We start from the raw sequence: 17565 nt of genomic DNA on the forward strand, positions 1-17565 counted from the left end.
CTACAGCACAATCAGCCAGCCAACATCGAGGAAGAGAAAAAGCCAGTCTCTGCCTGCCTTCTGTTTTAAATCATCCAGCCTACAACTCTTTGCATACGTGAGGTGTTCAGCTTCTCAGCCAGTCCTATCCCAAACTATTTACCATTGCCTTGGACAACCTCCTCTTATGGCCCCTATTCCCCCCCAGTAATCTGATCAGATCTCTTCGTATAAGTATGTGTCTATCCATTTTATTTTTCATTCCCTCTCAGAGATTCCCTGACTTTGCTTTCTCCTACCTCCCTAATCACCAGTGAATTTCACTCCCTATGTCTTCCCCTTTGATTCTGATGTATAAAATAAATGGTAAAATTGCCACTTTTTTTTTAGCACTTTCCCAATTTGTTGAGATTTTGCTTCCAGGCAATTGCCATCAGTTTGGCTAAAATAAAGTCATAGAAATTCTCTGCTGGTTTGGGTATTTCTTACATGGACACAGGCAAGATCCACTAATAAATACTAAAATTAGTGGTCTAGTGTCTTGGCTGGTGTGGCTCAGGTGCATCATTTTACAAAGTGAAATGTTGCCATTTGATTCCTGGTCAGGGAACATGCCTGAGCCTCAGGTTCAGTTCCCAGTCAGGGTATGTACCAGAGGCAATGTTTCTCTGCCTCACTTTCTACCCCCCGCCTTCCCTCCTCTCTAAAAATAAATAATGAAATAAAATCTTAAAAAATAATAAAATTAGCAGCAATAATTTTAAATATACAGTACATTTGCATAGTCTCAAAATTTCTCTCCCAGTTTCTCTGTAATTTACTAATACACAGTGGTTTTAAAATATGACCACAAATTTAAGATGGAACTTATTTCCTCTTCCCCTGAATGCGCACTTGACTTAGTAATCAACTTTGAGATGTAGACTGGAAAGGAAAAATCCTAACTGTATAGTGGTGAAACTTTTCAGACACCACCTTATGCAAGTAACCAAGATTGATAACTCATGTTGATATCATATGTTCCCATGTTATCATAGGAGGGAGAGCAAGAGAACATTCTCTCTGAGGTATTCTTCCTAAAATTTATAATTTCAGAACAATCAGGAGAAAACATCAGACAAATTCAGATTCAGGGACATTTTCAAAATATCTGATCACTATTCTTCAAACATCAAAAGGTCATTAAAGACAAGGAAAGAACAAACAGTTACAGGTTGTGATATTCTGCACTGAATCTTGAATCAGTAAAAGGATATTGGTGAAAAAAAATGATGAAATCTCAATAAACTCTGAAATTTAATTATGTCAGTAGGAATGGGCACCAGACCTTACCAGACCTCACCTCAGTGGTCTTGGTAATTGGGTTCTCGCTAAGAAAGAATTCAGAGTCAAGACTCAAATACAAGCAGTCATTTATTTAGAAAGTCATTGAGGTATGAGAAGTGAGCTGTGGAAGAAGTGAGCCATCTGGGCTGCATGGGCTCAGAAAACAAGTTACAGAGGCAAAAACCAAAACCCAAACACCCCTTGGAGCTTAGGAAAAAGAAAGTCAGGGAGAACATGCCTGGAGGAGGGAGAGTGGAAAGGTGCAGAAATGTTCCAGAGAGAGAAGAGTGCTGAGTCCTTCGTCTTGAGGGTTTTTATCTGCTTCCAAAGGCAGGTACATACGGGTAGTTCCAGAGAAAGGGCACAACAGAATGTTCATCAGCATTCCAGGTATGTCCTTTCAGGGTTGTAGTCTCCACTGATTGGTTGGTGCCAGGGCAGGGGGGTATTAGTCATTGCACTAGTCCTGATGTCAGCCATGGAGTTACCCAACCTGGCCTTGCCCCACCTGACCATGCTGCTTTTCTAGTACTGGAGCTAAACCACAGCTGAGGCCTGGATGTTGTCTCAATGGCTTAGTGTTTAAGGGATTGGTCATGCAAGACTCATATGGGAGTCACACGAGGCTATTCTTCAGCCCCTTGTTCCTCCCTTAAGGGGAACCTACCACATGTCTAGCACTGCCAAGGGAGGGAAGGTGAGGAGAAGGTCCAAACCACTTGACCCATGATATGCTAGGGAAGGAAAGCTTACCCTAGGGGTGAGGTCCTTGCTTCCCAGTTTTGCCTGTTGTTATGCACTTTCTGCCCTAGTGACCTCTTCCTGACCTATCCTCTTTGCTCTGTTCATGCCTAACTGCCTTCTACAGTTATAATAATTGTACCTGGATTACTTTCTTAGTTTTGATAAATGTGCCATGGTTAGGTAAAATGTTAACATTAGGAGAAGCTGGGTAAAGAGTATGTGGAAATTAGCTTTGTAACTTTTCTGTAAATCTCAAGTTATTAAAAAATAAAAAGTAAAAAAAAAAAAAAAAAGACATTGACCAGAAACAGTTCACTACATTTTGTTTCATAGAAAGCTCATCATAAAATGTGCCCCCCACCACAGAAAAATAAAACCCTCATAGACACACACACACACACACACACACACACACATACACACACTATAGTGATTACCAGAATGAAAAGGGGGGTGGGGGAAGTAGAAGAGGGTAGAAGTAGAAGATTAATGTCACCTCAATAAATTCAATAAAAATTAAATAATAAATATAGTAGTAATATGCTCTTATGATCATACTGTGCTAAAAATGTCAGGAGGATGTGCACATAAAAGAATGTATATTTGGTGTCAGGTAAATTTTGGTTGGTTTCAGGAAACGGTGTGTGTCCTCTTTATACGAAGTTTCTTACATATGGGCAATTTTTATTAATTGTAAGATACCAAACTGTTAGTTTGCTTTTCCCTCATTTCAGAGAGTAAGGATGGTCACAAATATTAGTTTAGATAAATTTATTTTCTAACTGCTAAAAATCTTATCTAAAGTATAACGACAACTGTTCACGTTCAGACACAAAATTCTCGCACACGTTTCCCTTCTCTTTGAGAATCCTGCATCCCGACAACAGGAGTCTCTCATACAACCATCACTCAACTCAGTAAACAAGGCAGAAAACTTGGTGATTTCTAAAAGAGCAGGCGTGGTGTACACACCGAAAAAGGTAATCTTGAAAACGTATTTAACAATTTACGTGCCAGACACTGTTCTAAGTGCTTTCATAATGTAAACACCTTTAGTAGTCATAAAAACCTTGTTAGCTAGATACCACTATTAGCGTGCTTTCACAACTTAGGAGCAAGGTATCACTTCACAAGGTACAGCCACTTTTCCAGTCCAAAATGTCAGGAGAGAGGCTCCCCCCGCTCCTCCACCCTTTGCGCCCTGTCCTCCCTCTGCGCATGTGCAACCCCGCCTCCTCCGGCCAGTTCGTCCTTCCGAGCCTCCAGCCCTCGGAGGGGAAACAATCCCAGGCCTCCAGCTCCTTGCGGCAAGGGAGCTGCGGGTGAGCCTCGGAGGGTGGAAACGGTTCAAGGGTGAGGCGGTGCCCAGTTATAGGGAGGTGTCCCACGAACCCCAGCGGGAATCCAGGCGTCTGTGACACCGCTGAAGGGACGGCGGTCGGGGGCTTCCCTATCCAAAGAGGCCTGCGTCTTGGGACGCGGGCTCTCGGGCTGGCGGGGTCCGCGAGTATCTAGCCCCTGTGCTAAACGGGCAGCGCCCTCGTGTGGCCGCCGACGGGGAGTGCGCGTGCGTGACGTGTGCGCTGCGGAAGTATGCGTGCGCGACTTCTGCGCACGCTTGACTTTGCGGCGTGCGTCCGTGCGTGCGTGCGTGCCCGCCCGCGTACCCGCGTGCCCGCGTGCGCGAGCGCGCGGACCCAGTAGCCCGCGAGAGGCTCGGGTTTTTTATCTGTAAAATTCGGGTATTAGGAATACTTGCTGCGTTATGTTCTGAGCCCCTATATTTTGTTAGCCGCTTTATATTTTTTTGGTATATTATACGTGCAACTGGAGCTTGAACAAGTCTTTAGGGCCTCCATCTTTCAGTGAACTCATTAGGGAAATGGAATAGGGAAAGGGCTGGACTAGCTAGCCACAAGGCCCCTTCTTGGCTCTAACATTCTCCGGATCCCAAATTATTATTTATTTTGTTTTCATTTGTTATTTGTTATGTATAATCATGACACAGTATCCTGAAGCCATGGAAGGCTGTGTGGAGCGGAAGGTCTGGGACAAATTTCAGAAGACAGAGGTGAGGTGGAGTTGAGGGGTGGGCGCATAAGCTGTATTGTAACTGTCACCCCTTTGGAGAGTTTGTGACCTTATAGTCAGGGAAGAAACTATGGAAATTCTGTCATAATTCTTCCCTAGATACCTCCTGCTCCCCTCATGCTTGGTTTACTCCGTTAATTCTTTCCAGAGGTGAGGTGCCCTCGGTGTCCCATTGATTGTTAATGGTATCTGGAGAGATGCTTGAGGTTCCCTCTCTCCTGGTCTTACATACACACACAGGGTGGTAGTGCAGGCAGGTTCTTTTTGGATTATCTGGTTTGACCTTATTTGAAAAATTTTTGAAAAATGAGTATGCTCGGATCATGCAATTTGTTAAGTGGTGGAACCAAGATTGAAAGCTAGGTCTGCGGATTCCTGAGCTACTGCCCGTTTTTCTCAGGTCAAAGTTAGTTTCTTATTAAAGGATCCTTTTGAAATTTTAAGCAGCTTAGAACAAATATAAAAAAATTTTCCGTGTCTTAAACATCCCCATCCCTTTTTTCAGAGGTTTCTTGGATTATTTGACCTCAAGGGATCAATGGTGTTAGCAGGTAAATAGATAAACAGTATGGCTTGAGGCCTTTTTTTTCTCTACAACACCAGTTTTAACAAATCCATAGTGCTTCCTTCATTAGATTACTGTTCTATGTTAAACTCATCTTTTTATGTTTTTAATTTTTGTGTCACAGAACCTAAATTGATAATAAATCAATAAGAAACAAATGTTTACATTCACTCAGTGAAAAATATGTCTAAGCTCAACATATATCGGAGCTACACATGGACATGTAAGTATCTTATGTGTGGAACTCTGTAGGCAGGTGAATGCAGGAACTGCAAAGCAGGGCAACTTCTCCTGACTTACTTCTTCCTTTTCCCTCAGCACTGCTTCCTCCATGAACAGAAAATGAACAAATCCCAGGTGAGGTTTTTTTGTTGGTTTATTTGTTTATTAATACCCACTTGTTTAAAATGTGTTTCCTAAAATTTGTAAGTTTTAATGTTTTTCTAATGAAAAAGTAGAAACAGGCATAATTTTACATTAAGGGAAATGTGGGAAGAGTAGAAAATCCAAAGTGGAACAGTTGGTAAAATTAGATGCAGGATATTTAATTTTACAGTTATCCAAGTTATTGTTAAATTTCTTTGATCTTTCTAAATACAGCACTGGAAAAAATGCATTATGTTGCCTGTAGTCATTGCTTGGTGGAAACAGCAACAGTGATAAGGCAGAACTCAGAGCATGTAGTTTTCAGATTTGAGTTGACCTCTCTCTCCTGGTCCTGCCTGATCCAGGAATAAAATCATGTAGATTTGGTTGAACGGAGGTACTTTATGTCCCCAAAATAATGTCCCATAAATGTTGTCAGCTCGTTTGTATTTCTAGCTTGAGTAGTAGACACCTCTTACTTTCATTTCCGCATTTGTCATTTACATTTCAACCTAATGAATGCAGTCTTGGTCCTTCACCATTGCTAACTTGAATCAGTTCTGGAAAAGGTCACCAAATTGTAGTAAAATCCAATTTTTGTCTTTGCCCTACTTGACCCCTCTGCAGTATTTGACACTCTTAGCTATAGTCTGTTTTGAAAGTCTCCTCTGTGTTGTCTATAACACTTTTCTCATAGCTGTCTTTTCCTAACTCTGATGGAATTTCTTTCTACACCCCCACCCCTCCCCATGAAGTGTCTTTTCCTTTTGCTCCAGACATTCTTTATCCTTGGGTTATTCCTTATCCATTGCTTATCTATTCTTGGTCCATTACTCTCCTCGGTTATCTTCTTTTAAATGAAAATTTTTAATTGGTAATATATTAACATGGTTTAAAAAGTGATATAGAAGATGGTAAGTAAAAACTCATACTTCATTCACTCTGTACCTCATGTTCCCTCTAAGTACAGTGACATTTATCATAAAAACTGAAACATTTTTCACTAAGAATGAAAGAGATTCTACAAACAATTTTGCTGGGACAACTGGTATATATTGGAACAGTCCCAGAAAACTGGAGTATATGGCCACCTTACTATTAGTATCCATTATTAATAGTTTCTTGTTTACCTTCCCAGTGTTTCTTTATTCAATTAATAGAAAATATGTTTGCATATTCTTGTATGCCCTCTCTCCACTTAAACAGAAATCCATTATCTTTAAATGCTTCTCAAATTTTGATGCAGCTGCACATCACTGGCATTTTGTTAAAATGCTGATTTTAATGTAGTAGAGCTTGGTGGGGCCATGGATTCTCTATCTCTAATAAACTTCCAAATGAAGATGATTCTGCTGTTAAAGGAACCACGCTTTGGATAGCAAGTCCGTACACTGTTTTCCTTTTCTGTTAGTGGTTGTGGTGTTTTTTTCCACTTCGTTTTTCATCCTGTCTCAGAGATCTCTTTGTAGCAGAACATGGATTGCTGCTTCATTTTATGTTATAACTGTATAGTAATTCAGTTATGGATGTTCCATAGTTTATTCAACTAGTTACTAACTTACTTCCAACCTTTTTCTATTACAAGCCATGTTTTAATGAATAACCTTGTGCATATAGATTTATTCTGTCAGATAAATTACCAGAAGTAGAATTGCCAGATCAAAGGGTGAATACCTTTTGTTTATCAAGTTGATAAACTTGATCAGTTTGGTGGGATTGTAATATCATTTTGTATTCCCTTTACACTACATGAGAGTGCTTATTTCTCCATAGCTATTCGTTATATATCATGTGGCTCAACTTTTGGCCACTGATAGGTAAAAAAGTGATATTTTATGTACTTTGCATCTGCAATATCCTAACTATGAGTGAGGCTGAATATTTTTTGTATCTAAAAGTTGTCTTGTATTTATGTTTCAGTGAACTATATCTGTTCATACCTTTTGCCTATTTTGCTCCTAGGTTTTGGCTTTTATCTATTGATTTTTCAGTGTTTAGTTAGCTCTTTATATACACATATTAGGGATACTAATGCTTGTTTATTATATGAGTTATAATTTTCTGGTATATCATTTGCCTTTTGATAATTGCTCATGGTATTTTCCCTCCGTGCAGATACTCTGTTTCAGAAGACCACGTTTCACTTAACTCATCAGGTTTCCCTAGACTCCAGTTGGTGTGACAGTTTCTCAGACTATCCTTGTTTTTGATGACCTTGACAGTTTTAAGGAGTACAAGTCAGGTGTTTTGTAGAATGTCCCTCAGTTAGGAGTTGTCTGCTCTTTTTCTCATGGTAGACTGGGATTATGGGTTTCTTAAAGGGAGACCACACAGGTAAAGTGTCATTTGGTCATGTCCAGTCAACGGTAAAAGCTCTAACATGACTTCCAAGTTGATGTATCATTGCTGATCACCCGGCTGAGGTCTTGTGGTCAAGTTTCTCCACTGTAAATTTACTCTTATTTCCTTTATTTCCATACTGTATTCTTTGGTAGGAATTTGGGAGTGTTAAAAATAAAAGGGCCTTTTCTTATTGATTTTAGAGAAAAAGAGAATCACTGATTTGTTGTTCCACTTATTTATGCATTGATTGGTTTGATTTTTGTGTATGCTCTGACATGGGATTGAACCTGAAACCTTGGGGTATTGGGATGACACTCTAACCACCTGAGCTACCCAGTCAGGGCAAAAAGGCCTTTTAAAGTGAGAGGCAGAAGGTATTTATTGAGATCAGTAAGAATAACTACTTTGAGAATCATTATTTCAGGCCAAAGTCCAAATAATGTTCCAATTAGGAGACAAAGGCAATGGGTATTTATTTATAAGAAAGGGAAGGGAACGATTACATCAATAGAAGGAGGGCATTTCTGTTGGTGCAGATTAACATAATAATGCTAATTCTACATAATGTTTTTAATTTTTCAGTCCAGTAGTCATAGTACTTTCTTGTAATCTTTGCAGACAATTCTTTGGGAAACAAGATTGCTTAGACCCAGTCTAAAGGTTATTTTGCCCTGTTTTAACAGTCTAAAGGTTTGAGACGTAAGCCATGCTAGCCATTTTCTCTTAGGTGATGGCTCTAGCTCCGTTTCAAAGTGGCTCTATTTATATTATTGTTTACGTGTCCCCCCTTTTGATCAAGATCTTTTGAAAGCATCACTGATTGGTTATTAAAAGCACCATTGGCCCTTCATTTGTCAGGTGGCTCATTTTGAGTATGACATGCCATTTTTGGTCCCGCACCTCAAGGAACGCTCAGTTCCAGTGTGTCTTATACCGCATAGGAAAGTTGTTTGTTTGTTTTTTTTTACTTCGGAGACTTAGTCCACATTTGAGCAACAAAAATGACAGAGCAGAAAAAGGCTTTATGTATGTAGTTACTTGAAGTTTCTCATGTGAATTCTCCACTGGCCTTAGTGGTCATCTCAAAACATTGAGCAACCATTGTCAGCATGGCGTCTTTATAACATTGAGCTATGTAAAACAAAGTTCTGTAACAGCAAAAATTTCTGTAATAACAAACAAGATGTTAATTTCAGTTTGAAGAATAGTTCTGAACCAGGAGGTGCAATCAGCTGAAGATAATTAAAGAACTGTGTGGAGTTAGTGGTTGCTGTATTTAATTACTTGTTTTGTGGCCAGATTTTGTCCTAGTTTTATTCTTTATTTTGCCAGAAGTGTCTTATCCAAGTACAAGATATGGTCAAGAGCAATTCTGTTGTGTGATATAACTTATGTAAGGGCATTTAAAGATTTTTCTGGTAGGCTGTTGCTGTGGTAGTTACTGCAGTATCTGCCCAAGGAAAAAGTTTTTTTTTTTTTTTAATTTGGTAACTTTATTGGGCATGACATCCCCAGGCATTAATCATCCTTAATTATGTGTGTAATCAATTGTACATTTTGCCCTGTAGAGTACGTTCAAAGATGATGCCCAATGTTGAGTTGTCTTCACATACAGAAATTAAAGGGAAAAAGGAAACGATAACTATAGTAGTGCTTGGCTGTTCATATTTTCTTGCAGGATAGGAAGTAATTAAAGTATGAAAAAATGAAAAAAGGTAAATAATGAAGGCATAGATTATATAGGCTTGGTCCAGAATTTTGGGTTAGTTTTCCGTAACAGATGTCATCTGCTTCATGTCCTAGTAATTTAAAAATTTCACATCCTCCATTGGTTGAGATGTCCAGTTAGGTGTAAGAGGTTTTTGTAAATTGGGAAACAAATCCAAGAGTCAGTGCCTTTAAGTTTTATCATACACGGATTAGTTAGGAGTACCTGAAACTTTGTATTATAGAGTGTCAGTCTTCTCCGTGAATTTCTCTGAAGATGAAAGATCTTTGTAAAAATATTTTTTGTAAAAGCATCAGAGTAAAAAAATAGTTATTTGTAAATGACAAAAGACTAAAAATGGGCATGGTTAAAGATCTGGTAAGAGTTCTCTCTCTCTCTCTCTCTCTCTCTCTGGTTAAAGATCTGGTAAGAGTTCTCTCTCTCTCTCTCTCTCTCTCTCTCTCTCTCTCTCTCACACACACACACACACGCGCGCGCGCGCAGTCATGTAAATAATGCAGTTGACTTAGTTATGCATTCCAACCTTAGTTTGACCATATATGAAACTCTTTTCTCAAGATTCTTCCTTCAGGAACCTTCTGCAACATACATAAAAATCTTCTACAACTTATATTTTTCAGTTTTTGTCCTATCTTTTCTTCATTTGAAACAGTAATTTTACTTTGCAGCAAAATTACTTTCTTTTTTCCCCACCCCTAGAAACCAAAAACCATGTCCTTTACATATATCCTTTTCCAAAAAGCTCATTCTGTTTTCCTTTTCCTGAAAAGAAGTGCTTTATGTCATATATCTTTCTCCACCAAAAATACACATGCTATTTTTTATATACAGGAATTTAGTCTCATCCTTATTATTTCCTAGTAATGTTGTAAAAATGTTAGCTCTTTCACAAATTAATATGAGCAAGGGAACTTATACAGCAGTTTGTATTTTTAAAATGCCACTTTTGACTTTTTTTTTTTTTTTTTTGCTTTAGTCTCTGTGGGCAATGTTTTGGGTCCTGAGTGCTTACATTTATTTCAAAGACATTGTGAGAATCACAACTTTAAGAGACAGGGAAATACTGTAAGATTTTTTTGGCATTATTATTTGGCAGTGTTTTCCATGTAATTTAACATACCAAGTAGGCCTAATTATTTTAATGTCGTCCTTTTGTAAAGAGGGAAAAAAATCTTAGAGGTGTTTCAGGGATACTTCTGAAAAGTTTCAAAACATTTGGTCAAATAGAATCACAGGCCATTGTGATTCTACTTAAGATATTTACTTAATCATGGTGCCAAAGACTTTTCAGGCAAATACAGAAAATTAAATAGTTGTAAGCAAAATTTTAGCTTTTCCAATATTAAGAAGACTCAGTGTACTTCCACAATAAAAGATCTGATGATATAAAGCACAGAAAATTATATAAATAAAATCTTTGTTTTCCTTTTGTAATCTTATTAAAAGCTTACCAGTAATACATGAAAATTTTGGTTTTTTTATCAGAGGAATAAAATTTAAGTTGTCACTTTACACAAGTATATCATTGATAGTAAAACTTAATTTTTAAAACACCTTTAGCCAGCTTAATATGTAAGGTAAAATTATTTTTTCTCTTCCTATTCTGAAATAACCAGGAAATAATTATTTTTGTTTTTTGTAATGAAAACATATCTCCATACCTTATACCATTTTTTATTGAAAATACATATCAGTTTTTTTCATATTAGAATTTTTAACCCTTAGAAACCTTAATTTATTGACAAGGAGAAGTAAACATTTAGTATTTTTTAGATTGGCAAATTTACAAACATTTCATATTCTCTGGTGTGTTGTGAGCTTTCAAGGCCTGACAGGTTTACAAGATTCAGGCAAACAGAAGAATATTTATGGAGCCATTGGGATGTTTGACATGCCTTTATTCAAGGGTAGAGGATCCACGCACACTGCCAGCTGCATGTCACATTACATGTCATCTGTTCCCCCGTCGTGGCACCCAGTGGGGATTACCTATCCCCTTAAATACAAGAAACAAGCAAAGCTGGCAGGGTGCCAACAGATTTTACACAACAGAGCTTCATACTACACATGCAGGCCCACTCAAGGCTATGGGAACAGTTTATCCGACCCAGGCTCAAGGCTATGAGAACACTACTTTTTCAGCCCTGTTCCAGATTGTGAGAAACTGCTTCCCTTAGTTACCCAGACACCTTGGTGAGGAAAGCAGACTGCCTCTGTTTACCTTACATCTAGAATATTTTATAATTTCCAGAAACAATTTCATACTATAGCATAGGCATTTTTATTGAGACCCAAGCGTCTTCAGTTTCCCTGTATTAAGAAGCCAATAGTAGATACACCATTCATTTAGAAATTAGTATTTCAGGGATACTGGGGGAAAGAAGGGGGAGTTTCTTCAAGGAACATGTGCAAAGAACACCGATAAAGGGATGAGTGGGAAGGGGGAGTTGGGTGGGGGTGGGGTGGGGAATGGAGACAAGTGTAGCTAAACACAAGTAAAAAAATGCATGTACAGGGGAAAAAAAATAACTTTTTAGAATTTCATTTCATTGTAACAGATAACATGAACTTAGGTTTTTTACACCCAGCTAAAATAATAATTATAGTAAATGTTAAGAAATTTAAAGAAATATCTTTTAATTAAACCAAAAAACTTACATCAGTATTAATATTAAATAATTTCTCAGATCATGTGATAGTAGAAAGCATTTGGGTTAGTTTCTGTTATATTTCTTAATTTATATAAGTAATAAATTTCTTTAAGCTAATTACAAAGAGCTCTTTTTATAAACCAATTTTAATAATTTCCTCCAGAGGTAGGCAAACATATACATACATGGACAGATACAACTAGAGACCTAAAAGTTTTATTTTAAAATTTTAGCTGTGAGACAGGTACTCACACACATACAACCTAAACATTAACTTGTAGCAGTTGGAATAAGTTAAGTGCATTGATTTAGGTGGCTGAGATTTCTATTATTTTTATTTGGCCTTGATAAACATTTTTTTATGGAGACCCGGCCCAGAATATGCTTAAGCAAAGGAAACTTTTCAGCCACCTGTGCCTTTCAAAAAGGGTTTTTCCATTTTTTCCCCTTTGGTTTAGTCTTAGGCAGTGTGGGCAGTGTTTACATTTCTGATAATCTGTAGGAATCCTAGGAAGTTACTGAGTTAGAAAACTGCTATTACACTTCTAATTTTCCAAATTTCTGAAATAGTTAATAGATTCTTTGAAATAAACTCTCAGGTTTTAGCTAGGACAAACAGAAATTTTAAAGCACCTAGCTGTATGGCCATTTTAGGATTCATTTAGAAATTATTTCATCCTTTAGAAACTTCTGTTTACCAATTATGCATTCTGTAGGAGGCAATTAAATGAGTATTTACCCATCTGGAAACAGCCTTCCATGGCTCCTGTGGGTGCATGCAGGGAAAAACCCCTCCCAATCTCAAATGCATTTTGACCTCTACCAGACAAGAACGGAGGTCTGTGAACCTAAGAGAGCTTTACAGTGAAGGAGACTTCAGCCCATGGAAGACATGAACATGAAAGAGGCTCTTTTTGGTACCATACCTAGTTCCAGGGTACACTGAACAATGAGGGTGAGGCCACGTTAGTTCTCTTAGTAGTCTCCAGTATGTTAACCCAGAAATAATATGGGCTTCCAGAGTGAGAAGTAGTCAAGCCTCTCATTTTGATATTAATAAGTTGAGATCAGTAAGAATAGCTCTTTAGGTATCATTAATTCAGGCAGAAGCCTAAATGTTCCAGTTAGGAGACAAATTCAGTGTGTATTAGTGAGAAAGGGAAGGGGGATAATTAACATCAATAGAAGGAAGGCATTTCTATTGTGCAGATACCATAGTGATACTTATTCTAAACAGGTTTTAAAAATTTTCATTCTGGTAGTCATCGGCCTAGTAGTCATACCTGCTTTTGTTGCTGTTGTTTCTGCAACCAGTTCTTTGGGGAAAAAAGTTGCTTAGATTCAGTCCAAAGATTATTTTGTTCTGTTTTAAACATTCCAAAGATTTTGCAGCATTGATGTGGAAGGCAGTTCCTTTGGCGTGGTTCTGGCCTCATTTTAAAGTGATTCTGTGTATAATGCTGTTTACAGGACTTACGCTACACCTCCCTCATGATTGAGTGTCCACATAAATTATTAGAAATTTTATACATAAGTGTTGTCTATTTTCTCTCGTTCATTTATTTATTTAGTTTGTACTCACAACTAGATATTTACTCTTTAGTTTTATACTACTACCTTGTTAATTTTGTTGCTCACATCATTAAGACCACTTTCAATTAGTTTCTTTGCCTTTTTAATATACCTCATTATTGTGTTTTTATATTGTACTTTCTTACTTACAATATTAGAAGATATTCCAGTGTCATTTTACATACTCCTTGCTCTAGAATTAGCCTTTTCTTCCCTGAGGAGCTCTGGTTTCTTTTATTGGAACATGATACTAGAAACCAAGATTGGGCAGCTAGGTGTGCTTATTGCTACTGGTGTGTCATTGCTCGTAGACTCTCAGATGACTGAACAAGGAAGTAGATGTGTATACTAACTCATGTACATATACGCAATCTGTAAATATTTTAGTATACTATCATCTGTATCTATATTATTAATTCATACTGATGTTTCCTGCTATAATCATTGCTACATGCAACATTCAATCTAGTTTTTTCCTCTCGCTTGTGTGTAATCTCCCACTCTAACGATGAGAATCTGGCTATTACCACACACATTTCATTTACGTAACTGTTCAGTTTCAGCATACATGTATAAGTGATTTCAGAGTAGTTAACCCATGAGCTTTTGCTTCTTTTCGGTTTTTGGCCATGGGTGAATTAAGCTTCTAGAAATATACACATGTGGATTTTGGCATGTATGTAAATTTTCAAACACCTAGGGTTTAAAGTGCTGGATCATGCGTTAATACTGTTTATGAGAAACTGCCCAACTGTTTTACAAAGGTGCCAAATCCCTTGGCATTTCTACCAACTATGAATCAGAATTCCTGTTGTTCTGCATTTGGAACTGAAATTGATAATTGTCATTGTTTTGGATTTAACCATTCTAACAAATGTGTCATGGTATCTCATTTTTGCATTTCCCTAATGACAGATCATGTTGAGCATCTGTTCATATATTTATTTGCTATCCATATATCTTTGGTGACATGATTGTTTAGATCTTTTGCCCATTTTTCAATTAGGTCAATTGTTTTTCTTATTGAGTCTTAAGATTTCTTTTGTATATTTTGGATGCAACTCCTTTATTAGACATATGTGTTGCAAGTATTTTCTCCTATTCTGTGGCTTGATTTCTTTTTTTCAGTTTCTTAGAAGTATCTTTTGCAGAGCAGATTTTTTTTTTTAATAAAATCCAACCCATGTGTTTTTTTTCATGTGAGGTGTTTTTTCTGTTGTATCTAAAAACTCAGCACCAAATCCAAGATCACATAGATTTTTTTTGTCCTGTTATGTTTTATGTTATATATTTTCTTCTAAAAGTTTTATAGGTTTCCATTTTATATTTAGGTCTGTGATTCACTTTTTATATTTGTGTAAGTTATAAGGTCTTTGTCTAGGTTCATTTTTTTGTTTCCAGTTGATCAGATACCGTTTGTTGACAGGCTTATTTTTTTCTTCATTTAATTGCCTTTGTGCCTTTGTCAAAAATCAGTTGGCTCTATTTTGATGTATCTGTTCCTGAACCCACTATTCTGTTTCATTGATCTATGTGCTTTTTTCACTAGGAGCACACTGTCTTGGTTACTTGTAGCTTTATATAGTAAGTCTTGAAATCAGGTAATGTGAATCCTCTTTTTTCCTCCTTCCACAATGTGTTGGCTATTCTAGGTCTTTTACCTTTCTGTACGAACTTTAGAATCGTTTTGTGAATATCTACAAAATACTGTTTTATTTTTTATTTCAACAGCATTGAAGTTACAGATTAAGCTGGAAAGAGTTGACATCATAGCAATATTGAGTCTTCCAATTGATGAATATGGAATATCTCTACATTTATTTACATCTTTGATTTCTTCCATTAGTTTTGTTTTCCTTCAAATTCATGAATATATATTGTTAGATTTATACTTGAGTACTTTCTGTTTGTGTGATACTATAATTTTTTTTTCATTTGAAAACTTGAAGTTCCGATTCTTTATGCTGATAAACCAAGGCATGTCCAGAAAAAGTATAATTTTTCAGCCATTGTTAATGTAACAAGAAAGGTTTGCATGAGATTGATGTAACCTGGCAGCCAAGGAGAGTGGACTGGAATGTGCATGAGTGAATGGTGATGACTTCACTGTACTAGTCAGTGGGGCAGTAGACACCGTTGAAATAGCATGTGTACTCTGTGACCATCACATTCAAAATGATTGAGTAGAGCAATGAATCTGCATCAATTATTGCATTAAGCCTGAATAATCCTCCACAATAACTATTCGAATAATTCAGAAGGCCGCAGCTATGGGCAACTGGTGATTGGCAGTTTCATCACAACAATACACCTGCTCATGCATCACATCTCGTGCAGTGTTTTGGTGAAACATCAAATCACTCAGGTGACTCAGCCCCCCTCCAGCCCAGATTTGGTGGCCTGAGACTCCCGGCTTTTCCCAAAACTAAAATCAGATTTGAAAGGGAAGAGATTTCAGACCAGCAGTGAGATTCAGGAAAACATGACAGGGCAGCTGATGGCGATTGTGAGAACTATGTGAGGTCCTACTCTGAAGGGGACTGAGACGATATTGTCCTAGATACAGTGTTTCTTGTATTTGTATGTTTTTCTTTAATTTTTTTTTTATTTATTTTAGAGAGAGGGGAAGGGAGGGAAAAAGAGAGGGAAAGAAAAATCAATGTGTGGTTGCTTCTCACATGCCCCATACTGAGGACCTGACCTGCAACCCAGGCATGTGCCCTGGCAATCAAACCGGCAACTCTTTAATTCGCAGGCCAGCACTCAAACCACTGAGCCACACCGGCCAGGGTAATCTTCAATAAATGTCTCCGTTTTTCATATTACATGGTTGGATACGTTCTAGACAGATCTCATAGGTAAATAGTTGACTTTTTTTATTGTACATTGACATTTTACCCTATAAAATGTTGCTATATATGCTTATAACTTCTTGGGGGGTTTTTGTGTTTAGTTTAGTGTGTTGTTTTGGGTTTTTTTTTTTTTTTTTTTTGAGTCTTTGGGATTTTCTATATAGGTGATCTGTTGACTTCAGATCAAGAGAGTTTTATCTTTCCTTTCGACGTGTATACATTTTATCTGTTTGTTTTTTATCTTATTGTAGCCAGGATTTTCAGTACAAAGTTGAATAGGAGTACTGAGACAGACATCCTTGCCCTGTTCCTTTGCTTAGGGGAAAAGTGTCCAGTCCATTAACATTAAATGTAATATTTTTGTAAGATGGTGTTTATCAAGCTGAAAATGTTCCTCTTTTTTCATAGTTTGCTGAGAGTTTTTATTATGAGTGGATGTAGGATTTTGCCAAATGCTTTTTCTTCATCAGTTGATGTGATTGTGTGATTTTTCTTCTTTGGCCTGCTGATATGCTGGATTATATTGATTGATTTTTTTTTTTTTTAGAAAATATTGACCCAGCTTTCCATAAATGGAATAAATTCCACTTGGTGGTGGTTTCTAATCTTTTTATACATTGTGAAGTTTGATACGCCAGTACTTGAATATTTTTGCAGCTATGTTAATGAGAGATATTGGTCTTTAGTTTTCTTATAATGTCTTTATCTGGTTTTCTTATCAAGGTAATGTTGGTCTCATATAATGAGTACAGAAGTGTTATTTACTAGAGGAGATTGTGGGTACTTGGTAATATTTTTTCCTTAAATAGTAGAATTTAATAGTGATACCATCTGGACTGGTGCTTTCTACTTTGGAAGTATTTTAATTATTGATTCAATTTTTTAACAGGTATAGTTCTATTTAGGTTTTCTATTTCTTCTTTGTTAGCTGTGTCTTTTAAGGAATATGTCCATTTCATCTAAGTTATCAATTTTTCAGAAATAGAATTGTTTGCAGTATTCTCCTACTATTCTTTTAATGCCCTTTAGGGTCAGTAATGTCTTCCTATTTTTCTGAGATTTGTAATTTGTTTTCTCTTTTTCTTGGTGAGATTGTATGGATGTTTATTAATTTTTGACCTTTTCAATGACGCTGCTTTGGTTTCATTGATTTTTATGTATTTTTTTCATGTTTTTAATTTCATAGAGAAGCTGATATTTATTATTTCCTTTATTTTGCTTCCTTTAGGCTTAATTTGAATTTTTCTCTGATTTATTGAGATGGAAGTTTAAGTTACCATTTTTTTAAATTTATTTTAAAATTATAGTTGACATACAATACATTAGTTGTAGGTGGACAACAGAATT

General features: G+C 36.9%; 1 protein-coding gene across 5 annotated transcripts in view; it reads left to right on the forward strand.

Annotated features, from left to right (window-relative positions):
- The first annotated feature begins 3288 nt into the window (after positions 1–3288).
- ZNF248 (zinc finger protein 248) overlaps positions 3289–17565 on the forward strand; it is a 49386-nt gene continuing 35109 nt past the window's right edge. For 3 of the 5 annotated variants that reach the window (XM_054576852.1, XM_054576853.1, XM_054576851.1), the window contains exons 1-3: positions 4041–4120; positions 4830–4928; positions 5024–5062. Coding sequence is in view for 3 of the 5 variants with exons in the window: in XM_054576851.1 (XP_054432826.1) it covers positions 5048–5062 (15 nt within the window). In the remaining 2 variants the exon portion in view is untranslated. Of the gene's footprint in view, positions 3372–3722; positions 4121–4829; positions 4929–5023; positions 5063–17565 lie in introns of those variants that run through there. The other 2 variants (XM_054576850.1, XM_054576849.1) reach the window with 2 other exon arrangements.

Source organism: Pteronotus mesoamericanus, unplaced genomic scaffold (genome assembly GCF_021234165.1).
Source record: "Pteronotus mesoamericanus isolate MK-2021 breed Mesoamerican mustached bat unplaced genomic scaffold, CSHL_Meso_final contig_35, whole genome shotgun sequence".
Taxonomy (NCBI): Eukaryota; Metazoa; Chordata; class Mammalia; order Chiroptera; family Mormoopidae; genus Pteronotus; species Pteronotus mesoamericanus.